This window comes from Cnephaeus nilssonii (assembly GCF_951640355.1).
Source record: "Cnephaeus nilssonii genome assembly, chromosome: 1".
Lineage (NCBI taxonomy): Eukaryota > Metazoa > Chordata > Mammalia > Chiroptera > Vespertilionidae > Cnephaeus > Cnephaeus nilssonii.
Window position 1 is genome coordinate 75,777,492 of NC_137072.1, and position 26,042 is coordinate 75,803,533.

At 37.5% G+C, this 26,042-nt stretch overlaps 1 protein-coding gene across 3 annotated transcripts in view; it reads right to left on the reverse strand.

Moving 5' to 3' along the window:
* Positions 1-13,846: 13,846 nt before the first annotated feature.
* Positions 13,847-26,042, reverse strand: part of YTHDC1 (YTH N6-methyladenosine RNA binding protein C1) — a 30,848-nt gene continuing 18,652 nt past the window's right edge. For 2 of the 3 annotated variants that reach the window (XM_079770136.1, XM_079770134.1), the window contains exons 10-17: positions 24,113-24,197; positions 22,968-23,134; positions 20,373-20,455; positions 19,292-19,328; positions 19,156-19,219; positions 18,983-19,045; positions 17,411-17,545; positions 13,847-14,864 (exon numbers count right to left, since the gene is read on the reverse strand). In XM_079770136.1, the coding sequence (XP_079626262.1) occupies positions 14,640-14,864; positions 17,411-17,545; positions 18,983-19,045; positions 19,156-19,219; positions 19,292-19,328; positions 20,373-20,455; positions 22,968-23,134; positions 24,113-24,197 (859 nt within the window). In that variant the 3' untranslated portion in view covers positions 13,847-14,639. The remainder of the gene's footprint in view (positions 14,865-17,410; positions 17,546-18,982; positions 19,046-19,155; positions 19,220-19,291; positions 19,329-20,372; positions 20,456-22,967; positions 23,135-24,112; positions 24,198-26,042) is intronic. The other variant, XM_079770135.1, reaches the window with a different exon arrangement.

Sequence of the window (26,042 nt, forward strand, 5' to 3'; positions counted from 1 at the left end):
TTTTGACAACTCTGGCAATAAATACTTCAATCTCCCAACAGGGACAAAAGTCAAGGCATCTACCTTTTATACTCCGGGGTTTTGTCTGATTAAGCCTGAAGCAGAACACTAGGACAAACTTGTCTATGCCTGAAATGAAGCACATCAGGCTGTTGGGAAAGTACAATCCCAAACCAAAGTAAGTCCTGAGGAATTCTTAGCAGTCAAAACAGAGGGGATGGAGGAATAGATAAGGCCTCTTTCTCCCTGATACTCTGCGCTGGAACAGTAACAAACAAGACAACTTCTAATCTGCATACAAAACAGAAACTGATTTTTTTTTTCAGATTCAAAAGGAGGATGAAAATATGACCCAAGGATCAAATGGGGTTCAGAGAGCTTAACTTTGTTGGTAATGAAGAGCCTTAGAAGTGAAGCCGGTTTCACTGACACAGCTCTCTGGCCCTAGAAATCTAACATGCAACTCTTACCAATTCTTTCTGTCAAACCTCCCTAGAATTTGGGAGTAAACAGTTAATGAATGAAAATACAAGGCAGGTCATGATCATATTTAATAGCCTATAAGAAATACACAGAAAGATGGGTCAGTGCCCAGGGTGAAAAAAGGTAGAGTCAGGTTTAGGCCTAAGGCTGATGGATTAACAAAGCACTATGGGAAATGAATATTCACATAGTAATTGACCTGGCACAAAAGTCTATGATCTTTTATAGTACATTCAGTTAACAAGGAAGAAATAGAGTAGATTAGGACAGCAGGCCCAGAGATTCCTTCACCACCTTACCTTCTCCACAAGTGTGTATACAGACAGATGAAGGAGTCTTCCTGTCACAGCTTCATTTTATTGTATTCCCTCATGGTTTCTAAGACAGAATTTTTTACTCAGCCGAATCAGACCTCAAGGTATCTATATCCCAGCTGGTCAAGACGCAAAAGGTAAAATTCAGAACCACTTACAAGTTTTTGTTTTGTAAGTTGGTCCTTTAAGTCTCTGAGAGAAACTTCTTGTGAGATTCTGGCCCTGAGGTTTAGTGACAGGACACATAACATTTGTACCATCTTCTCTGCTGCCTCCATGAATATATTTTTGATTTTTAGAATTTCTAAATAGTTTTTTTAAATAAATCTTTATTGTTCGGATTATTACAGTTGTTTCTATTCCCCCCCCCCCATAGCTCCCCTCCACTCAGTTCCCATCCCAACCTCTGCCCTTAACACGCCCCCCCCACCACTGTCCTCATCCAAAGGTGTACGATTTTTGTCTAGTCTCTTCCCACACACCTCACTCCCCCTTTCCCCCAAGAATTGTCAGTCCACTCCCTTTCTATGCCCCTGATTCTATTATATTCACCAGTTTATTCTCTTTATCAGAATTTTTTATTCACTTGATTTTTAGATTCACTTGTTGATAGATATGTATTTGTTGTCACTTTGTTGTTCATAATTTTTATCTTTACCTTTTTCTTCTTCTTCCTCTTCTTAAAGAATACCCTTCAGCCTTTCATAGAATACTGGTTTGGCGGTGATGAACTCCTTTAGCTTTTTCTTATCTGTGAAGCTCTTTATTTGGCTTTCAATTCTGAATGATAGCTTTGCTGGGTAGAGTAGTCTTGGTTGTAGGTTCTTGCTATTCATCACTTTGAATATTTCTTGCCACTCCCTTCTGGCCTGCATAGTTTCTATTGAGAAATCAGCTGACAATCATATGGGTACTCCCTTGTAGGTAACTAACTGTTTTTCTCTTGCTGCTTTTAATATTCTCTCTTTGTCTTTTGCCCTTGGCATTTTAATTATGACTAGAGGCCTGATGCATGAAGATTCATGCAAGAACGGGCCTTCCTTCCCTTTCCTTCACTCCGGCTGAAGCCACCTTTCACTTCAGCCCGGAGCCGCCTTTACGCCTTGCCACACTGCGCAGAGGCCTGGAGCAGCTGGGCGGGGCGGAACGCCTGCATCATTGCCATGGTGATGACACAAGAGTCCTGCTCTGTCCCCGGCCGCTCAGCACCTGCGTATGCAAATTAGCCCTCCATCTTTGTTGGGTTCATTGGCATACGCACTCCTGATTGGCTGGTGGGCATCACAAAGGTACAGTCAATTTGCATCTTACTCTTTTATAAGTGTAGAATAAGTGTAGATGTGTCTTGGTGTGGTCATCTTTGGATTCCTTTTGTTTGGGGTTCTCTGCACTTCCTGGACTTGTAAGTCTATTTCTTTCACCAGGTAGGGGAAGTTTTCTGTCATTATTTCTTCAAATAGATTTTCAATATCTTGCTCTCTCTCTTCTTCTGGCACCCCCATAATTCGATGTTGGTATGCCTGAAGTTGTTCCAGAGGCTCCTTACATTATCTTCATATTTTTGGATTATTTTTGCTTTTCCGGTTGGGTGTTTTTTGCTTCTTTGTATTTCAAATCTTTGACTTGATCCTTGCGATCCTCTAGTCTGCTATTGGATCTCTATATATTATTCTTTATTTCAGTCAGTGTATGCTTAATTTCTAATTGGTCCTTTTTCATATCTTTGGGGGTCTGACTAAATTTCTCATAGGTTTCTAGAAGATTATTGAGTAAACTTATAACCATGGTTTTGAACTCTATATCCAGTAGTTTGTTTTCCTCCATTTCTTTCATTTGTAACATGTTTTTTTTTATCTCCGCATTTTGGCTGCTTCCCTGTGTTGATAAAGTGGCTTTGTGTGCTAGGTGTCCTATAGGGCCCAGTGGCTCAGCCTCCCCAGTTACCTGAGGTGGACACTCTTGGCGCACCCCTTTGTGGGCTGTGTGCACAGTCTTGTTGTAGTTAAGCCTTGATTGTTGTTGGTATCACTGGGAGGAATTGACCTCCAGGCCAGTTGGCTGTGAGGATCAGTTGTGTCTACATTGGGAGAACTTCTGTGCGGAAAACACCCTTAAGGGGCAGAACTTGCTTCAGTGGGGCTTTGGTGCTCACTGAGTCTGCCCCCTGAGTGTGTCTCTTATGGATCTGAAGAGTTGTAATCAGGATGGTCTCACTCTGACCACTGGGTACACTGGCTCTTGGATCTCCAAGGAGTGCAAAGTCAGCCACTGCCTGAGGTTACCCAGCAGGAGCTACAGAGAGATCTGCAGATTCCTCTTCTTTGTTTGGGGTTTGGAGGTGTCCAGATGAGCCCCAGCTGTGAAGCAATGCAAGCTGCTGTCCAGCCTTGGGCCTTCTTTTGGAGGCTCTTGGGCTCTCTGACCCAGGTGCAGTTTGTTAGGTTTTAGATTGCAAAAGGCTTGGCCATTCATATGCAAAAGCCTCTGTGCACAGCTTGGATGGGGTTGTAAATTGGGTGGGGCAGGGTCTCAGGGAATCACCAGGGCAGAGCATACAGCAATGGCTGTCAGCCCTGCCCCAAAGAGGTCCTTGGGTCTCTGTGTCCCATGGCACTGTGCAGGAACAATGATTGCTGCAAGCACCTCTGAGAGAAAGCCACCCTCGTGTTCTGACCCCATGCCAGACAGTCAAGTTTCTCTCCGTATGAGTCTGGGTCCCCATAGTCTCGCCCAGAACTGGTGTTTAGAGCATTTGGGAGCTTGTATCTCCCTCCAGAGTGAAAAAAGACAACAGCGTACCCAGTTGCCAGCCCCTTTCATGCACGCCTCCGTACCTCTGCACTTCACTTCTGCACCTCCTCACCTCCTTCCAGTCTCAGTGTGCTTTTCTCTTTCCTTCTTTTTTTTTTTTCAGTGCTTTCTTTTTCTTTTTTTTAAATTTCTTTATTGATTAAGGTGTCACATATTTGTCCTCATCCCCCCATTCCCATCCCACACCCCTCCCCACGGATGCCCCAAACCCCTGTTGAACTTAACCATTGGTTAGGCTCATATGCATGCACACAAGACCTTTGGTTGATCTCTCCCCCCTCCCCCCACCCTCCCCTATCCTCCCTCTGAGGCCCGATAGTCCAATCGATGCCTCCTTGTTTCTGGTTCTGTTCTTGTTCATCAGTCTATGTTGTTCATCATTTCCCCTAGATGAGCGAGATCATGTGTCACTAGAGATATAAGAACTGAATGTGAGACGAGCAATAATAGTTATGCTGACAGGCAAATGAATCAGTCTGTAGTGAGTTTCTTTCTGGACCAACAGTTCTTTTGAGACCCAATATCAATGTCCACCAGTTCCTTATGTGTACACGTCGGCACTGTCCCCTCAGCTCTGGATGGTGGACAAATGCTGGTAATGCAGGTCCGACTCCCTCTGGTTTGGTCTCGGCTGGACCCAGGGGCACGTGGCCTCACCCAGACCCAGGGGGTGCGTGGCCTCACCTGGACCCAGGTGCACGCGGCTTCCCCCGGACCCGGGACCCAGCCTCACCTGGATCCAGGGGCACAGGGCCTCACCCGGACCCGGGATCTAGCTTCCCCCGGACCCAGGGGCGCGTGGCCTCACCCAGACCCAGGGGTGCATGACCTCTCCCAGACCCAGGGTCGCGTGGCCTCACCCGGATCCAGGGGCCCACGGCCTCACCCGGACCCGGGACCCAGCCTCACCCGGATCCAGGGGCACACGGCCTCGCCCAGACCCAGGATTCAGCTTCACCTGGACCCAGGGGCACACGGCCTCGCCCAGACCCAGGGGTGCGTGGCCTCTCCCAGGAATATCTCTTTCCTTCTAGTTGTATAAATTCCACTCAGCCTTTCCGTGGTTCTGGATGATATCCATTTTGTCTTTTAGTTATAGTTTTGAAGTGGTTGTGCAAGGCAGCAAGTTCAGCTGTTTACCTATGCCACCATCTTGGTTCCTCTCTAGTTTTTATACTCATATTTCTCACCCCATTCCATTCTTGTGTTAGCTGCTCTTTCATCTCTGAATATTTTAAACATGCTTATTTTTAAATCTCATTCTTATTTTTGTCTGTCTGCAATCCTCAGGTACAAATCATCCTATTTTGTATGGTCTTCATTTTTTCACGTGGTTTTTATGAATTAATCTTTAGTAGATGTTGCTTTCTGCAAAAATTCCACATGTCCCCTGCATTGTAAAAGCATCCCTTCAAAATGGTTTTGTCTCTGCTACAGTGTATAGGGTTACCAGTTCCATTACAATTTATTTTTTTTAGCCTGAAATCACTGCACTCTATTGAGCAAAATTTGATTCCTACTGTTATAAGGCCCTTATAATTTATTCCTCCCCAAAGCCATTTTAAAATAGGTCCCACAAACATATATTCATGGAACTCACTCTTGTGCTAACAATAGATGGATATTTTTTCTTCATTTTATAGTTGGCTGTGTATATTGTCCTATGTTGTCTTTTTTTCAGGATATGTATGCAATTGAAGCAGAAGTGGAGAAGTGTTGAGTCATTTTTGATCACCTCAGTCCACTACACTGAAGAGAACTCTTAAATGTGTGTTTGTGGGAGGGGTACTCCTTTTTAATTAATAATTTTTAAAAATTGTATAGCATTATAGTCAGATGTCTCATATACTTTAGAATTTGTTGAGAATTCACCTGTAATGCTGCATAAGTCAGATTTATAAACTGTTTCATGTGCACTTGAGAAGAATGTATGTACTCTATTTGGAGCTGCTGCAGGATTCAATAGATGAATCTTGTAACTTTTGTTGCCAAAATAATCAACTTTCATACAAATTTGATTTTGGTCTACCAGTTTCTGAGGTATATATTTAAAAAATTTTCTTGTTAATTCTTAGTGAATTTTTTCCATAGAAATGTTTCTGTTTATCATTATTATTATGCCTATTTTATTCTACTTTGTTTGATATTAATAATATTGCATTAATTTTCACTTAGTATTGGCTAAATATGTACATATATATATATATATATATATATATATATATATATATATGCATATATATAGTATATGAAGCAATTTTAGGTCATTTTGTATTAGTTATTTCTCTTATAAACAAAAATAAAAGCTGCATTAAAAACTGGGGAGGGGACAGGAGCAGGGTAGAAGGGGGTCAAATGGGGGAAAAGAGGGGCATCTGTAATACTTTCAACAATAAAGATAAATTTAAAAATATCTGAAAATCTGTTTTTAATTTGTTTACTTAATTCATATTTAAGTTAATGTAAATTTACTATGTTACATTAAATGTAAATGAATATATTACATTAAAATTAGTTTGTACTTATCTGTAATATTTAAGGTTTTATTTACCATGTTTTTGCTTGCTGCATCCTACTTTTTCTGCCTTGCTTTTTGTTAGGATGATCAAGATGTTTTTATTCTCTAGGCTGACAATAAAAGTTATACATACATATAGTTCCCAATTCTCTCTAATAAGAGGACCTAGAAGCAATGATCTCCCAGTAGCAATGAGCACACCTAGTATACAGATCTTAGTTTCTAGATACTATTCCTCAAGAAAGGAACAATGGCTTTTTGGACAAATGATTGAGTTTAGTCCTCAGGTAAAAATAGTACAAGTGCCCTAAGCCGGTTTGGCTTAGTGGATAGAGCATCCCCACTCTGCGATAGCGTTACCAAGCTGCAGTGGCAGGCGCAGCAGGCCGTGATGAGCGCAAGCAGTGCGGCACCCAGGTTCGATTCCGGTCAAGGGCATGCACCTTGGTTGCAGGTACATCCCCAGTAGGGGGTGTGCAAGAGGCAGCTGATCAATGTTTCTCTCTCATTGATGTTTCTAACACTCTATCCCTCTCCCTTCCTCTCTGTAAAAAATCAATAAAATATATTTTTGAAAAAAGAAAGAACAGTACAAGATGGCTTCAGAAAATAAAGTACACAAAATTATGAAAAACAGGTTAAAAGGATATGGGGGACAACTACAGGAAGTCCCAATGAGTCAAATATAGAATGATTTCAGCAACAAAATTAATAATAATAGTTGTGGACTATTATAGAATAAATTTTAAAAATTCATAACCCTATAGTGATAAAAAGAAAAATAAATAGAGGAAAGGGGGTGCTTTTCCTATGGTAGTCTTTCAATTAATTATTATAGAAGAAATTATGAATATAGAAATTACCATTAGACAAACACCATCATATGTTTCATGTAAGAATTATCTGTCAAGAAAAACTAAAATTAGAGAGCAAAAAGCATGATGATGAACAGTATTTACAATCTCAAAGTATCTCCTCACAAGATAATTTCAAAAGGAAAAAAAATCATAACTTTACAGTGCAGAGCATTGCAGACATCATCTTAACCCTACCAGACCGCTGTACCGATTTTTCGGTAATTTCCGAATCTGACGCTATACCACTGTACCTAATTTTTGGTACTTTGCCTAGTACCTATTTTCTACAATGTCTCCAAGTTCCATCTTATTCTAACCACTTGTTTACATGTAGCTAACATTTTTCTATATCATGTTGATTTTTTCTCTTTAATGCTCAGGAGCCCTGGTATAGGGGACAGTTAGGTTCAGGGCCTCAGGTCTGGTAGGTTTAATCAAATGATCAAAGTTAACATCACCACTAATAAGATAAACTTCATATGCTTCCTGAAAATGATGTACTGAGAAAAGCACATCACTCCTGTGGTATTCTTGCCAAAAATACATAATTTGAATCTATATATATAAAAGACTAAGTGACCGTTACAACCAGAATGCCCAACAGTTGGACATCCCCTGAGGGATTCCAGATTGCAAGAGGGCACAGTTGCTATGCTGCACACTGACCATATACTCAGCGCAGCAGCTGCCCCCTGGTGGTCAGTGCACTCCCACAGGGGGAGCACTGCTCAGCCAGAAGCCAGGCTCAAGGCTGGTGAGCGCAGCTGCGGTGGGGGAGCCTTTCCCGACTCTGCGATAGCGCTACCAAGCTGCAGTGGCAGGCGCAGCAGGCTGTGATGAGCGGGAGCAGTGTGGCACCCAGCCCCAACTTGGGCTCCTCCCTGGCCACCTGCTGCTTGGCACACTGCTACATCCCCTAAGGGGTCCCATATTGTGAGAGGGTGCAGGCCAGGCTGAGAACCGCACCCCCCCCCACACACACACACACACAAATCCGTGCACTGGGCCTCCAGTTTTATCATAAGAAAACCTAAATTAAGGGTTATGCTACAAAATAACTGGCTAGTAATTCATCAAAAGTGTCAAAATTAAGGTTCCCCCCCTCAAAAAAAGACCAAGGGATTATCCCAGATTAAAAGAGATTAAGGAGATATGACAATGAAATGCAACATATGATTGTGGCTTGGAACCTGATGCAGAAAAAGGTTAGTGGGAGAACAGAAAAGCCTGAGGTAGACTCATACTGTGGGCCCTGCACCATACCTAGACACACCTCCCTGCCTCCCCACCTTGAGTCCTTTTCTAAAGAAACTGAAATAGTCTGGGATGAAATAAAGAAAGTGGAAATGATGTAACATCCAAGTAAAGCCTTTCTCATTCTGACATTATGGGTCACCTTAGGTAATGTCCAGTAATACATATTTAGCATAAAACTCAAAGCCAGCCAAACTCAAAGTCCTTCACAGGTACAAAGACATTCCATGAGTCATTCTATTGCTTCATTTTTAAATATAAACATCAAACAAGAAATGAGCACACATTTGGGAAAAGCTAATAAACTGGCAGAGTAAGCCAAAATAAATAAATACACACACACACACACACACACACACACACACACACACACACGCGCGCGCGCCAGAATAAACAGGCATAGTGAACAAGATAATTTTAAAAAAGCAAAAGTTTAATCTTATTAGCAACCTCAGAGGTAGTGAAAAATATTTCATCCACATAAAGAATAATATACTGCAAAATGCAACAAGAGATTAAAGGGAGGGATCTTGTCTATTTCACAACTATTATATTCCATCTTATACCTTTTCCGCCCATTGTTTGCTCTACTTTTTGGTGTGGCAAGAGGCTTTACACAATTATAATGTGAGAGCAGACCTCTCACCTTCTGCACTAAGGCTTCTTTGACATCACTGCGTGAAACTGCTGAAGGAACATTCCTAACACACCTCAGGTGGTCATTTGTAGGTCTATACCAGTGGTCAGCAAACCGCGGCTCGCAAGCCACATGTGGCTCTTTGGCCCCTTGAGTGTGGCTCTTCCACAAAATACCATGGCCTGGGAAAGTCTATTTTGAAGAAGTAGCATTAGAAGTTTTAAAAATTTGGCTCTCAAAAAAGAAATTTCAATCGTTGTACTGTTATTTGGCTCTGTTGACTGAGTTTGCCGACCACTGGTCTATACCATACAGTACAGCATCTTACTGGGACCCAGTGGGCTTAATTCCAGTGATGTCACAATGATGATTAGCTTGTAACATAATTTACTTTCCTCTCTTCCTGTTTCACCCTTCCCTGACCCCTACTCTGCTGGAAACCAAGATCAACATTAATTAATATAAATGCGAGGAGTCCACCAGAAGGCTGGGTTTGGGCTCCCCTTTGATATTCACAGGGTGAATATTTACATTTTATTACCTAATGCTGACTCAATGGCCTAAAGCAAACTCCCCAAACCTGATCTTACTGTTTGTTAAACATCACCATTGATATGTCTGTTTGCATTCCTAAAAGGCAATTGTGTATTCTAGTAAATAAAAGCAGCTGGGAATGGAGAGTCAGTGGAACTTAACTGCTATAGTTGAGCTTTTCCCTGGCCTCCCCCCATAATCAAATTAATATTTCTTGTGTATCCATTTGTGCGTCAGCTCTTTCTCCAAGCCTTTGAACCGGAAAGCCACACTGGCCGTGGCTTTTCACACTACTCCTATACCCTAGGCTTTTTCAAAATAAACTATTGCATTCTGATTCTTTTCTCAGGCTCTGCTTTCAGACCAATACAGTTTGTACCAGAACTGCTTCTGATTAATACACCTACAAGATGAGACTTGGATAATTCACAAGATAACTGGCAATAACGACATCATTACTGATAACACGTGCAATGATGATAACTCCTAACACTCCTAAAATCACAATTTAGAAGATTCACACAGGGGAGCAAGGAATTGGGGTGAAGTACACAGGAATGTAAAGTATTGAATTATTGGCAGTATGGGATACAATGGTAACTATGTAGTTTATAGAGTGAAAGGGCTTTATTAAGTCTTAGAACATTATTAAAATGGCTCAGTTTAAAGAAATATTAAACCAAAATATGCTGTGAAAGTGAAAAATATTATTTGGCAGTGTTTAAAGAGACTTTTCTTCTGCAGCAGCAGATTAGGTTTAGAATTTAATTGCAAAGACAGCAGAGCTACAAAGGAAACTCAATTCACAACCTCAGGCAGTCAGCGCCCAGGTAGAAAAAAAATGAGACCCTGACACTGGGTCAGGGTAGGGGGGAGAACCAACCTGAAAATCTTGAATCACCAGGTTCTTCTGGGTTCTGCTTCTGAGGAGGTAGTGCAAACACTTCTATTAAGGGTCACAGGGAGGTTTCCACTGAACTTAAAGCTATGACTACTTCCACATGTCATTCTGGACTCCTCACATTAATGGGACAGTGGGCAAATAAATGCAAATGCAATTATCATTTGCACTTAGGGATTATTTATCATTTGCATTTGGGGATTATTGACCCTGACTACATTAAGGAGCTAGGATCACAATGACATGATAGGAAAGGAAGGGGCTTATCCAAGACCCAAGAGATGCAGAGGGGTGCCTAAAACCCAGAGGGGTGGTTAACTCAGTGCCCAGTGATAACTCTGAGAGTGCGCTTGCTGCAACCATGACCCAAGAAGCATAAGGGACCTTAGGAATAAAGGCTCATGTCATCCCATCAGACTAGCAATTTAGAACACACCAATAGCTGGCACTGAGAGGGAAATAGGAATTTGTAATAGAGGAAGATGATAAATACTATTCTCTCAGCATGACTTGCAGTAGTAGGGATAAAAGCCTGTTTTACTAACTCTTCCTTGTAAATGTTGAATTTGGCCATTATATTGAACTCTGACTGGATTTAAGTGAGGGTATCAAAAAATAAGAGCATTTCAAAGGTGGATTACATTGATCACATTTTTTGGCCTCACATCTTCACTCCTCCCTCTCCACTCTTCCAATTTCCTTCAGCCATTGCATTCATTGTCAACTAGCTTTCCCTTGAGACAGCAAGACACCATCACTTTTCAGCTGCACTGAACAATCTACTTTCTGCCACTGTCTCTGTTACTGTGACATCTATGAGAAGCTGCATTGATTTTCACTACATGAATACCAATTAGTGCTGTTATCACCATATACAACCCTTGACCAATTCTATATAAAAGGTTAATATGCAAATAGACAGAATGGTGGAACAACCAGTCGCAATGACATGCACTGACCACCAGGGGACAGACGCTCAACACAGGAGCTGCCCCCTGGTGGTCAGTGCACTCCCACAGGGGGGCACTGCTCAGCCAGAAGCCGGGTTCATGGCTGTCAGCAGCAGTGGCAGGAGTCTCTCCTGCCTCTGCAGCAGCACCAAGGATGTCCGACTGCAGGTTTAGGCCAGTTCAGTCAGACATCCCTGAAGGCTCCCAGACTTCGAGAGGGCACAGGCCAGGCTGAGGGACGCCCCCCCACCCCCACACACACACACAAGTGCACGAATCCCATGCACCTGGCCTTTAGTAGGAGATAAAAGCCAGTCAAAACATTCTGGTCTCTACCATTGTTCAGGGGGACCAATCCGAGGAGTGCTCTATGCACCATTTCAGATATTCCTGGCAGGAGAGAGACCAATTATCCACAGCAATGACAAGCTCAATGACCTGGCCCTGACTTTCCTTTCTTTCTTGTTCACTTTCCCCGTTCCACACTCCTGTTTCATGGGATTAGTTGCAGAAATAAAATACTAGCATGCAAGCCCTTCTCTGTTTCAGCTTTCTGAGGGAAACTTGGTTAAGAGAGACAGCTTTAGACGATAAAAATATAATTGCTCCAATTAAAATACATGAATCAAAGGGCACGTTGGAACATGACATAAAGGAAATCTCGAGTGTAAAAAAGGCAAAAAAAAAAAAATGAAATAAAGGGAGCACTAATCTAGGTCCAGTTAAGACGAATTAAATAAAAAATTTAAAAAAAGGAACTGAAGTCTAAAGAGAAGAAAATTAAAACAATGCAACTAAGTTTTCCAGGGTACATACAGGTATATGATCATCAAAAAGAAATGGCTAATTGAGAGCCAACCTGTATGAATATTCATTTTTGTGAAATTTCAAAGGATATCTGAGAAGGGAAAAAACTGATTGCCTGAAAGAAAGAGAAATTGCACCACCATCAGTCTTGTCATCAGCTGGAGGATATCAGAGCAATGTCTATATTTCTGAGGAAAAATATTAATCTAGAATTTCAACTTTCTCCAAATTAACTATCAAGTGTCATAAAATAATTTCAAATATTCTAGGACTCAAACATTTTACCTACGTCAGGCAGAATATACTAGAATATATAACTCAAAAATCTCCCTAATGTGCCCAGCTGCGTGGCTCAGTTAAATGTTCTTTCCTTCCGGTTACACTTTGAGATTTAAAATAAATCCGTAGGCTTTATTCTTCAAATAGGTAAATAAAACTACAACAACAGAACAGAAACAGACTCACAGAGAACATTCTGATGTTTGCTAGATGGGAGGGGGTGAAAAAGGTGAAGGAATTAAGTAGCACAAATTGGTAGTTACAGAATAGTCATAAAGTATTGCATAGGGAATATAGTCAATAATATTCCAATAACTACATATGATGTCAGATGGATACAAGATTCATTGGGATAATCAATACATTATATGATGTCTAATCACTGGGGTATATACCTAAAACTAAGATAATGTTGTATGTTAACTATAATTAAAAAACAAGCAACGATGAAAAACAAAACAAAAACTGTTTCAGACTTCTGAAATGCAGGAAATACATCCATATTGTATAAAAATACCATTTTCTATTAAAATTACAATGCATAATTTTATAATCAGAATACAGCTGATTAAAACCTCAAAAGAATAGTGAATGCAAGGGAAAATATTCTAAACTAGAGGCCCAGTGCACAAAATTCATGCACAGGTAGGGTCCCTAGGCCTGGCCGGCAATCAGGGCCGTTCAGGCTGCCAGCTGGGGCCTTCCTTCCCTGGCTGCTGGCTGGGGCCTTCATTCCACGCTGCCCCCTGGTGGTCAGTGCACATCATAGCGAGCGATCAAACTCCGAAGGGGACACTTGCATATTAGCCTTTTATGTATATAAAAGATTACAGTGAGAACATAAAAGCAAACTGAGTTTTAAATATCCTTCAAGAGTCTAGTTCCTGGGTTCCCCTGTTCAGACCAATAAATATAGATTAAATATCAAACTGAGCATAATTATACTACTATGAAGACAGAAAAATAAGTGGTCAAATATTCAAATATGCCAAGTGTTTAAATATTCAACCTAAGAAAGCCCAAAATTTCAGGTATAACCCAAGAAACTGAAACGCAAAAAAATCTTTCTTAAACTGCTTTTTTTATGTGGCCCTCTTTTTATATGGCTTGCTACTATTGGGAGGAATTGATGGTTAACTTAAAATGTGTAACTATTAAGAGGGTTACATTTTAAAAGTAAAGTAGAAAAACATCCATAAATTAGCTCACTTAACAAATATGATTATGAAAGAAAACGTGAAATAAGCAATCATGTGACCAGAGTAGATCCTAAAATGTTATCAGATAAATGCTTAACCAAAATCTCAACATAATTCCACTGTGTACCATTAGTTCTTACATTAGAAATAGAAGTAAACTTTTAATATAATTGGCCCAGGTCAATTATTTCTGGCAAAATATGCAAAAACAGGCAAATGGGTTCCTACAATTACTAAACACAAAACATTATTTTATGTCTACCAATGCATAAGAAAACAAACTTGCATCAAGACAAGAAATACAACATAGTCAATCTTTACCATTTTATTTTATACAAAACAGTAGCAATGTAGAATGTGGGAATTATCTTCTGCTGCCACACAAGCGAAGTTGTGAACATTCCAAGCCAATGTTTACAGTTTGGAGGGGAAGGCTAAACAATAGCATCAACCATGCTACTGAACATAGGAATTTTGGATTTTTTTTTTTATTGAAAAAGATTAAAAATTAGATCGCAATGTCTTCATAATATTGCTCTCATCATTGAAGACTGAAGAAAAATAAAAAGTCACTTAAGATTTAAAAAAGGAGGGAAAGGGAGAAACCAAGAGGCTGCTACAACACTGCCATACAGTCAAACCATCATACTTCAATAATTGCATACTTGATAGCAGCATTATTTTTACTGAACCGTGTGCAACTACATGTAGAAACACATCAAAGCAAAATATCATGGCAGTTATCAATCAAAATCCAAAGGAAAGAAAGCAAACAAAAAAATAACTCTAGGATGAACACAGTATAAGTAGATGAACATTTATGGAGAATAAATCAATATCTACATTCGTGGACTGTTCCATTCTGCCCCCAATAAAAGTGTCAACTCAAATTGTCAACTGTGCATTTTTTGGAGGATCTGAGTTTTTCCAGTTCTTATTATACTGCATGCTTGGAACAAATAGGGTCATAATAAATCCTTCTACACAATGAACTTTAAGTAGACAGCTGAAAATAAATTTACTACTTGTAAACACACACAAAAAAAAATACAAGATTTTTTTTATCTTTAAACAATCAGTGCTTCCAAAAGCTCATTATCTTCTGTATCGACCTCTCTCCCCTCGGTCTCTGTCCCGATCACATAATCGTTCTCTTTCTCTCTCTCTATCACGTCCTCTATCTCGCTCTCGGTCTCTTCTGTTATCTCTAGGGCGGTCTCGCTCTCGTTCCCGATCTCTTTCACGGGGTCTACTTCTCCGACCACTGACAACAGCTTGTGTGCGACGAAGGAAATCATCCACCCTCATATCATAATCATGCTAGAAAAGGTAAAAGAAATTGCTTAGGTATGTCAAAAATTGAATGGAATATGGAGTCACTATTGTAATTATTGTCTTGTAGAAAGAATGAATCTAGAGAAATGCACTAATGCAGTAATTCACAGAATGTAATTCTGACATTTAGAAACAGGACTCTGAGGTTTTAACTAATTAGGTATCTACAATAGAGGATTATACCTATCTCATTAAAAATCATTTCATGCAGTTTCTGAATGTAACTTTAATGACTTTTCCAGCCAATCCCTTTAAATGAGATTTAGACCACAGTAATCACCTACTAATGACCATCAACCACATCATGCATATATGCTGACAATAATGCTAATAAATATCATCAATATTTTCCTATAACAAGTAAACCCTACTGATAATAATTTTCTCCTTTGATTCTACAAGCTAACTTGAACCAAACTCTAAACTCTTAAAGTGAAGTTAGGAATTCTCACAATCCAGATTTCAAACTAAACCACTATACTATTGATGACAGTTTATGAAATTTGATAGAATTTTAAGAAAATATGTACTTCAGGTAAGATTCTGGAATCTATTCCACACAAAGCTAGTAATACACAAAAGGCTGAGGAGGACAAGGATAAGATTAACAACTGCCTAAGTGAGATGCAAGTGGTCATTGTCACTAATTCTAAGCTTGACCCCTGCTCTAGCTTTCTACTCTTACTTCTCACCTTAGTGACTTTCTACTCTTACTTCTCACCTTTACTTAGCATAAATATACAGAAAATTAAAAAACACAATTCTACCTTACCACCTTTCATATATATATTATATAAACATAAGTCAGCTGGGATTCTTAAACTGAATATTAATGGTCCTAATATGATATGATTTTGAGGATTGTTATCTTTGTTAGGATAAAGAAGTGATTTTCAATTGGTGTGCCTTAAAACTTGCAATACCTAACTCTTTAGTCATGGGTAATTACCTCTTTTCCTTTAGACTGTCAAATAAAAAATGAAAACAATAGCCATCCAGCATAAGTGCCCTGTCTTGAACCATAAATATATAGGTCATATAATAGAGTTGCATCTTGCCCAGTGTGCCTCAGTGATTGAGCCATGAACCAAGAGGTCACCGATTCAATTCCCAATTCGATGCCTGGGTTTTGGTCTTGATCCCCAGTGGTGCAGGAGGTAGCCTGTCAATGTTTCTCCCTCATTGATGTTTCTATCCCTTTATCCCTCTCCCTTCCTTTCTCCTAAAATCAATAAAAACACATTTTTTTAAAAAATAAAATTGCATCTTACTGGTCATGTCACATAATAAGGTTACATCTGTTGGGTTAATTCTTGGTACCAGAAATCCTTATATACAACTATAGGCACCTCATTTTTTAAAAATTCACCTTGGAACAAAAAGGTAATTACTATTATTATTACTACTATTTTTTTATAAATCAATAAAAATTATACCTATTTTTCTGTCATATCAGCAAAAAATATATTTTTTGGTATGCTGCATAATTTTAGTTTATGTGTGCTATGAGATAAAAAAGGTTGAAAAATCTCTGGTATAAGGAAATAAATGACAACAGATGACAGCATCTCAAAGTCAGGCTACGGTGGAAACTAATGGGCATACTGACCCTCTCAAATATGCATACTCTTCATCTAAGTGAAAGATAAAAGAATATTTATTTGGGGAGGGAGGGATTGGTGGGTGAAATTTCAAATTGTATATCCTACTTTAACAATCAAACTACCCTTGTAAGGCTACCAAACCTACATACAAAGAAATTGTGTTAACAAGTGCCAAAAAACAACTTCACTTTTAAAAATAAAAGCACTATTAGGGAAAAAACTGAATAACATTTAATAAACAAAACCAGCCTGACTAATATACTAAAATCGCAATAAATTCAAACTAGAGATTGCTAGCATCATTCTAAGAATCAAAGATATATATACCATCTATCCTATGAAAATTAATTTAGTTAGAATATACAAAAAGCTTACAAATATCTATTTGTGCCCTAGCTGATTTGACTTAGTGGATAAAGCGCTGGCCTGCAAACTGAAGGATCCCAGGTACTATTCTGGTCAAGGGTACATGCCCAGGTTGCAGGCTCCTCCCCAGTAGGGGGCGTGCAGGAAGCAACCAATCGATGATTCTCATCATTGATGTTTCTCTCTCCCTCTCCCTTCCTCTTTGAAATCAGCAACATATTTTTAAAAATATCTATTTGCAATAATATTAATTACACAACTATAATTGAAGACAGCGGTATAGAAAGAAAATATCCTGGTATACTATATACCCCCAGGAAATTATCTAAGCTGTATGTAGCAGTTACCTCAACTTGAAGAATTTGTGTTTGATCAGAAGAAATAGTCTATTTAAATAATCCAAAGGGCCTGGCCACTTTAAAAACAAGTTGTGAACTACTCTAAAACAGTCTGCAAAAAGAATATGAAACACCACTCAACATAATATTGTAGCCTCCACATTTAAATTATCTACAGAATTCTAAGTAGTTCCCTCACTTTTGCGCCTTCTCATGCACTTACTACTCGTTTATCTCTGTATCTTGCTTCATGTGGTACTGGATGATGTCCTGAGTAAGGGGGATGAGCTTGAGGAGGTGGAGCATGATGCTGATAGTAAGGATGATGTGGAGGTTGTTCCATTCCAGGATAAGGAGCCTAAAAAAAAGCCCACTTCCATAAGCATGTACATCAAATATCCTTATAAAAAAACCACCCACCCCAAACAAATAATTTATCTATACTAGCCATCTACTTTGATGGCATAAAGGTTCTTCAAAATACCCTTTATTTGCTTGCTGAAAATGTCCGTAATAAACTTTAAACTCTAGTTACACATCTTTTAATATTTAATGTTTATACTTTTATACAATATCATTTAAATGCTAATAAAAAATAGTGATCCCTTACACATACTGTGAGCTGGAATTATCCTAAGCACTTTACAGGTCTCATTTAATTCTCATAGCAACCCTATGAGATAGTTACTATTATTCCTATTTTACAAAAGAGGACACTGAGGTACCAACTCCTTAGGTAACTTGATTTAGATCACACTGCTAAGGGGTGAAGCTGGGGCACAACATGAGGCATTTCTGGCTCTAGAATCAGCCATTGTAATCACAATGTAAAAAACTAGTCTTAAAAACAAACAAACAAAAAAACACAACCTTCTAGGAAGTAATGAACTTTTAAATTGATAATAAATTAACGGCAAGTCAAAGGTCACTTTCCTTGTTTGTTAGTGCCAAGATGTTATTAAATATTTTTAATTTTTAAAATTTTCATAGAATCTAAAAGAAAAAACCTCATAATTCATCAATCTGTATGTAGTACCTTAAGTGTTAATATTTTTTTTCTTTTAAAAGGTAAGAAATAAAAAAAAACACTACTTAAGTTTCCAATTTTTTTATATCTTGGGAATTAATGCTTCAGCTATTCTCAATACCTTAAAATATACTCTAATAATATCCAACTTTCTTAAAGGAAAGAAAATTAAAAATTAGAAACAGGGCTTAATTAATCTTATTTTTGTATGAAAGTTTACTGAACATTAAGATCAGGCACTATCCTAAAGTTTACATGTATTTTGTAAGTTTAGCTTCTCCACAATCCTATGAGATTGACAGTACTCCATTAAATTTTAAGCCATACAAGGATAGTTATAATGACCACTTCATTCACCAATGTATACCCAGAGCTAACACAATGCCTTACAGAGAGGGGATAATAAATATTAGTTTGATGAGCCAAACAAAGAATGAAGGAATGTCTCCTGAGTTATACACTCAAGAAAAACTAAAAAAGAAATAAAACTTGCCCAAGGTCAGAATTTAAAAGTTAAGATATATGAACACAGGGAGAGTTTATACCACTAGCTACTACAATAACAAACCATAATTCTTATCAATTAAGCCTGTTATTAACACAAATCAAATCATTTGTTAGTCTTTAGTTTTAAAAACAGCATGCAATTATTTACTACCAATGGTATATATTTTAAGTCTCTTAATGGGTAACTGTTAACAATCATATTCCACATAAGCACTCAAAATATGTTAAACTGCAAATAACTTGCAAAAACAGAATACAAACCATTCCTTGCCAAGGAGGTGGTGGTCCCATGTTATGAAATTCTCTCACATAATCATTGTAGGACTAAAATAAAAGATGATAATGTCAATAACAAATAGAAATCAAACCCAGAACTATAAAATAAATCAGATCCTGATCTTATGTACATTTAATATATGAAGTGAAATGCTTACCCCATTTAAAAACACATCTCGGCGAACTCCTGAAAATCGTCTGTTGGGAATAAGATTTGTGAAACTAAATTCAGGTAATTCATAAACTAGTTCCAAGAATGTAATTCAAAACTAAGCAAGAGTGAACCCAACTTACCTGTCTACTTCCTGGTATCGTGGGTCCTTTAAATACCCTGTTCAAACATCAAGCATTTTAGTAAATCAAATTTATAGTTTTTATTATGGCGTCATAATTAAACCTTCCTTATCCACTCATCTCAATTCTTCCCATGAATACAGTGATGCTACTAAGCGACACTATAATTACATTATTCCATTTTTGGATTTTCTTCTTATATTGCATGATAATTTAGGAAGTAATAATTTACTGATACCACAGAATTATAAACTGCTAGAAAGGTTTTCATATGGATCTTCTAAATCCACACCCCAATTTCGTGAGAAAATTCCTTCATTCTGCACCATAAGAAAGGGCAGAGGAAGTATCTGGAGGACACTGTAATAGAATTTCTTTAAAACAAATGTTTACCTTCTACCTGAGTATACAGAGTCTTGTTTACCTTCTACCTGAGTATACAGTCTTGCTAGATCAACCACAGGATACTTTTAAAAAATGTAAATTTAAAAGGAAGAATAAAAAAATTGCAAAAATAAAGATGTGTACATTTTAAATGAAAGAACCATGGTGATAATATTCTTTCCCACCTTCTTTTCCTATGAATTCAGCAAATTAAAACACAAACAATTTGCGTGGCCATGTTAATGAAGAAAAATTAATTTCACTCTCTAATATCCCATTTTGGAGAATAAAGTTTATCAAGCCACTAATAATGCTAATAGCAATTCCAAAACTGTTAATTTTTATAAATATAACACTGTTTAAAATATTATCTTCTCATAAATACAGGTTTTACTTGTTTAAATTTCATTAAGGAAAAGACTAACTTAAAAGCTGGCTTTCAGATTATAAACAAAATTATTTCCCATTCCTCTCTAATTAACATTTATGATCATGAGTCACACTAGAATAGCTTATTCAACCTTAACAAAGGAAAGGAAGAATTACTAGGTGAGGATGATTATTAATTTCCTAAAGTTTAAGTAGTCATGTCCTAGTTTTCTCACTTTTAAAACTACACATTAAATCAGAAGTTTTTGTGGTGTTGTTGCTGTTTAGTAATTTAAGTCAAATATCCGCAGGATTATAAAATATTAACCTGGTCTCTGGTGAAACTCAGGGGCATAGTCAATCCTTGGTTTCTTTCTGCTGTTATGAATATCATAATCTTCTGGTCGACGCCTACACAAATTAGACATATTAGAAATTAAACCAAAAACTGCTGGGAGAAGAAAGAGCAAAGTAAGAGTCAAAGTAAGAGTTTCTGACAGAAGTACAGAAGATTGCCCATTATTTTCTTTAAAATAAAACCAAAATTTGTGATAAACAAATCTTAAAGTGTCTAAATTTTAATTCCTCAGATTACTATAAATCAACCTTTAAATGCATTGCTGGAAGTAGATATTCTCTGCAATCCTCATGCTATGATGAGACAGTTGGAAAGAGTACCCTGCTCAAAATACATAAATCACATTTTAGTACTCTAAACAAAAGTGAATGAGCCAACCACTCTCGAACTAAAATAAATATCCAATTTAACAATCAATACACTTTCCCAAATAAAGTCTCCATTCAGGGGAAAAAAATACTATATCATCATTACACAATAGGAAACTTTAAAATCTATTTTTTAAAACTTACTAATGTCATTTTAGGATAAGTCTCAACAAAATTAAGAATTTCTTAAATATTTTTCTTCTGCTTTGCACAAAATTATACTTTTCACATCATCATACAGAAAATTTGATACTGATAAAAAGTGACTGTACAGGAAATCTTTGATAATCTTAATTCTATAAAAAATAAATTTCTGTATTTAATAACATTTTAAAATTAAAGGAATTTCTTCCAGAGACAATGTCTTAAAATAGAACTGGCAAGTAATGGGGCAGAGTTTTAACAGAGTTCATAAAAGATCAAAGTGTATTCTTTAGAAGGGGAAATTTTACTCTGCAGTGTTGCTCTTTACTAAGTCTTCCATAAATCTTAATGGTTAATGTAGCTCACTTAAATACACTTCGTTTTACTTAGCATTTACAAAAGAGCGACACAAAATTTTTAAAAATTCAAGTTTTTAGGTAATAAATACTTTTTATCCTTAATGTCTAATAAACTCTATCAAAAAACTCTGTCAAATAACCTGGCATCACTAGTTTTCCAGCTATTTCTCTGAATATTAACTGCTTTCATTAACTTTTGCAACATAAGTTTATGTAAACTGTAATTGCAATAACCCCAAGCCCCACCCCCAACAGAATAACACAGTTGCATCTACAATAAATAAGACTAAGAAAATTAAAAGCTGGTTTAAAAAATAAACATACCGCTTTCTTGTAGTTTGGGGAGTGCATTTACGACCGGTATAAAACATGATAGTAACAGTTCATATAGTAGTCCAACTACTGACTTTAAGTTGTAAGCCACATACATATATGGAGGCCCTGGCAGGCTTGAGAAGGTGTAGTGGTGTAATAAGTATAGTTTGCAGTCCATTGCAAAACTGAGGTAAAAACTTCAGTTGTATGTACTGTATTGCACTGGAAACCTCTTAGTTTAAAACTTCAAAAGACATCTTGGTGTTCAGTCCTTTTAGGCCAAAAATAAGGGGGCTCTGCCAGGTTTCCTCCTACCTACTTGACAGTGTCCTTTTTAAGCTCAAAGAAATGGGGACTCTTGTTGGATTATCTGTACCTACCACAGGATGTTTCCATCAAAAGGAAACTTAACCAAAGATTTCATCTCATCAACCATACATCCAACAGTCTTTAGCGGAATATTTTAGATTAGCTGTATGCAAATCTATACAGGGGAAGGTGTTGGGTGGAAGGGCTTAAATCAGTCCTTTGCAAAGACTTCTCCAATTCTGTAACAAGTTAAACCCCCTTTTCCTGGAAAATGATGTTTAGTTCATAAAGTAGTGATCAATAACCATGGCGATCCTCTAAAAAACACTTTAAGTCCACAGGTACTGCCAGCATCTGGAAAAGTTGTAAACAGACACAGCAACAGCCCTTCTTTTTGGTTTGTTGCCGGGTCTCCCAGGGCCACTTGATCCCCTTTGGAAAGGACCTATTGTTTTCAGAAGCTCAGCAAGATGTATGAATTCACTGGGTACATGTTAGAGAATATTTGGCAATGGGGATAACACATCACGGTGATAAAATTTGAAACAGTCCCAATAATGCTCCTCTTGAATATCAAAACAACTTAAAATATTTTATCCTCTAAAATGAGGCGTCATCTTCTGAAAAAATATTAGTGATCCTTTATAAAAGTCCCATATCTCATAAGGCTTATCCAGAGACACACCTGCAAGAAAAGGCTTTTTACAAAATATTAACATTTTTTGTGAATAAATACTTCCTCCTTTCTAGCCTGTTCTGAGCAACAAAGGCCTACCTCATTTCAATTTTATACATTGTATTATCAGAATATTAACTAATCTAAACTGGTTATTACTCTTTAGCAAATAATTTTTTTCTGTATAAGGAAAGATCCCCATTTTCCTCTTGAAAAATGACTGAGACCAAGGTGACCATGTGAAATCCTCAATGAAGCCACAAACTAGTCCATGCAGCTTGATTTGAGGATTTTCTCTTTCTTCTTTATCGCAGGACAAACTTGACGAATCACATTCCTCCATCATGTTATTCTGACACATGTGCCTACTATCAGTCCAAAGAACGTTTCTAACCTTCCCACATCCCGGACTGGTTCTCGACGGGATGGACGTCCTCTTGATCGGGGCTGAGAATGCATTCTTCTCTTGTGACGCATTTTATGAATGACCTGATACAAGTCAATACTTTCATCGGGGGGAAATAGAAGACAAAGCTGGGTTCCACATTCGAGTTCAATTTCCTAGAATAGGAAAGTAGTAAGTTACAAGATGAAAATAAAAGCAACTTCAATAAATTTCTATTTTCATGATGTACAAGAACAAAAACAGACTGTTTTGGAGGTTTCCTTCCCAAAGTTGGTGATCACATGGGATTCCAATAAGCTTCCTTGAGAGGTTTAAATCTTTCAAGTGTTTCATGTATTTAATAAAGGAAAAACGAAAAAGTGTAATTACAAAGTTAAATATACAAATGCAGTTGTGTAAAACTTTGAGACAATAGCCTTCTGCAAATTATTTCTTTGTATTAATACAGAAATATCAGGACAAACCCAACCACCCATCTCAATACAGTGGAGGAAAAACATGTATGTTAGTGTGTGCTAACAACTTTGATAATTATAAACTGCTAAATGCCCTGAAATATATTAGATTAACTATGAAGGCATACTAATCAATGGGCTTTTAAAAGTTAAGTTTTATTTTCCAATTATCAACATTTTTACTTATAAGCAATGAAAATATTACTTCTGGTTCAAAATTACCTACAGAAACTATGAGAGTCAAAGGTTTGGGTTTATTTTAAATAACTGCACTTTTAATTTCATTTGCAGACTTGAAAATCTCAGTACATGTACTGATCTTTTTATAAAGCTTCATTCTATTCAGAGAACGTAAGCAAAGATGTCAACTGGTATTTCTAAAATGTATACAAAGTTCAGAATATCAGTAATAACATAATGATAAGCCATTTAAAATCAGGCTAATTCTCTCCAAAAACATTTCCTTCAATTGTATTAATGAAAGTACAAAATAAAGCTTCTAATGTTATGGAGGTCTTATTAACAAGTCATAACCATAATAATCATAAACTCCAAATAAGAACATTTTCTCTTAATCCTGCTCCCAAATTCTTACAGAAATGGCTTAGAATGTCCTTCAATAAAGATCTCAAAGAGGGTTGATTAAATATATTTTTTAAAGAATCAATTCAAACAAACCTGTCCATCACGTCCAATCTTTACTGGTTTATGTTCATTCCAAGGATTGGTGAGATGAGCCGACTTAGTGAAGGGTAATTCACGCCTAAATACAAAGTAATAGTAATTATGTTCTTTTGCAGAATCCTTTAAGGACCTTACACTACCTTCAGTAGTATTACTCATGATTTAAGTGTACTAAAAGTTAGAGTCACTGAGACTGGCAGAGCTGATTCCCCAGGAGAAGGAGCCCCTTCAGAGATGCACTCTCTCCACACTATCCACTTTGAGTGACCTCTTCTGGGGAGAGGTCAATGGGGGTAAAAGGAGACATATGTGATACTTTAAATAAATTTAAAAAATATTTATAGTGCTTAAGAACACGGGCTTGGAAACCAAGACAATTTGGTGTTTGAGTTCCAGCTCTCTTAACTTCTCTGAGCCCAAGTTTCATCATCTTATAAAGAATAATATTACCACCTACTTCTTATTTGTTTTAAGTAGTCTGTAAATAAAAGGACATATAAAATGTTTAATATATCTAATTGTGTCCTCAAAAAAACTGTATTTTTTATTAAATGATTAACAAAGAGCTGAATCTTAATCAGGTAGTTAATACAGAATCAAAATATGCCCTATCCTTGGTTCAAGGCTGCTTTCCCAGATTCAAGTGTCCTCCCCTTTATATATGGCAATTATTACCCATCATCCATAGAATGGCTCTTAATATAAATGTTTATTTATAAGTCTATAATTTGCATGTATTAATTATGCCCTCCACTTATACTCCAGTGCAGTATCCTATATAATAAAGAGGTAATATGCAAATTGACCCTCACAAAATGACTGCCTATGACCAGGGGTTAGTGAGGGACGACCAAACGACTGACCAGCAGGCTGCGTGGGGCCAGGCTGGCGTGGGGGCCATGAGGGGCAACCAGGCTGGCAGGGGGGAGGGAGTGCAGCTGGGGGCAACCAGGCCAGCAAAGGGGGCAGTTGGGGATGATCAGGCCGGGATTGGGCCTAAACTGGCAGTCGGACATCCCCCAAAGGGGTCCCAGATTGGAGGGTGCAGGCTGGGCTGAGGGGACACCCCCCCACAAATTTCGTGCACCAGGCCTCTAGTTCTATATAATTTTAAACTCTTAACTCCTCTCTGAGCCATAGGGCAAAATAGTCTCACTAACTTAAACCTTTGCACTCACTTGCTTTTTTCTCGATTCCTTTATTCTAATGCTAACCGTGTCGAGTCACACTCGACATCCAAGTGCAAAGGGTTAAAAAGGGTATGCTTTATTTTTGTAGTTCTTTACCAACATAGCATGGTGCTGAAAGCAAACACAACATGTAATAAATACCTGTTAGTTGTCAAGGAGTAATAAAAAAAAACTAACAGCATTTAATATGGTTTTATCTATTTGTGTATAAAATGAGTAATACTAAATTAAATGCTTTAATTAAAAAACAAGGTTTATCTACAATGCAAATGAAACACTCAAAGAATATACATAGATAAATAAGGTCAAAAGCTATTTTCATTCCTACTTTTTTATCAACAGCTATCAAAGAAGAATAAGCATATACCATTATTCTGTAAAAGAGGTGGTATAATAAATAGAATACAAAAGTTTTAGTTTTTAATGTGATGGTCATATATCTTCTAAGAGAGAAAAATAACCAGAAAACTTCCTGGAAAAAGTGGCACAGGTATAAGCCTAAAAGACAAATGAGTCAGGAAATGCCTTATGTAAAATGGTAATGCAGGAAGGATTATGATATTTAAAGCAATGAAAAGGGCTTGGAGCGAAAGCAAAATGAAGAAGAAAAAACAAACAAGTAAGCTGGTCCACTGGACAAGATATATAATCATTTATTTTAATCTTACCTGAATTTTCTTAAAGAGAAATATTGACTGCTCAAATTTTATATGCATTTTTAAACCTTAAAAAAA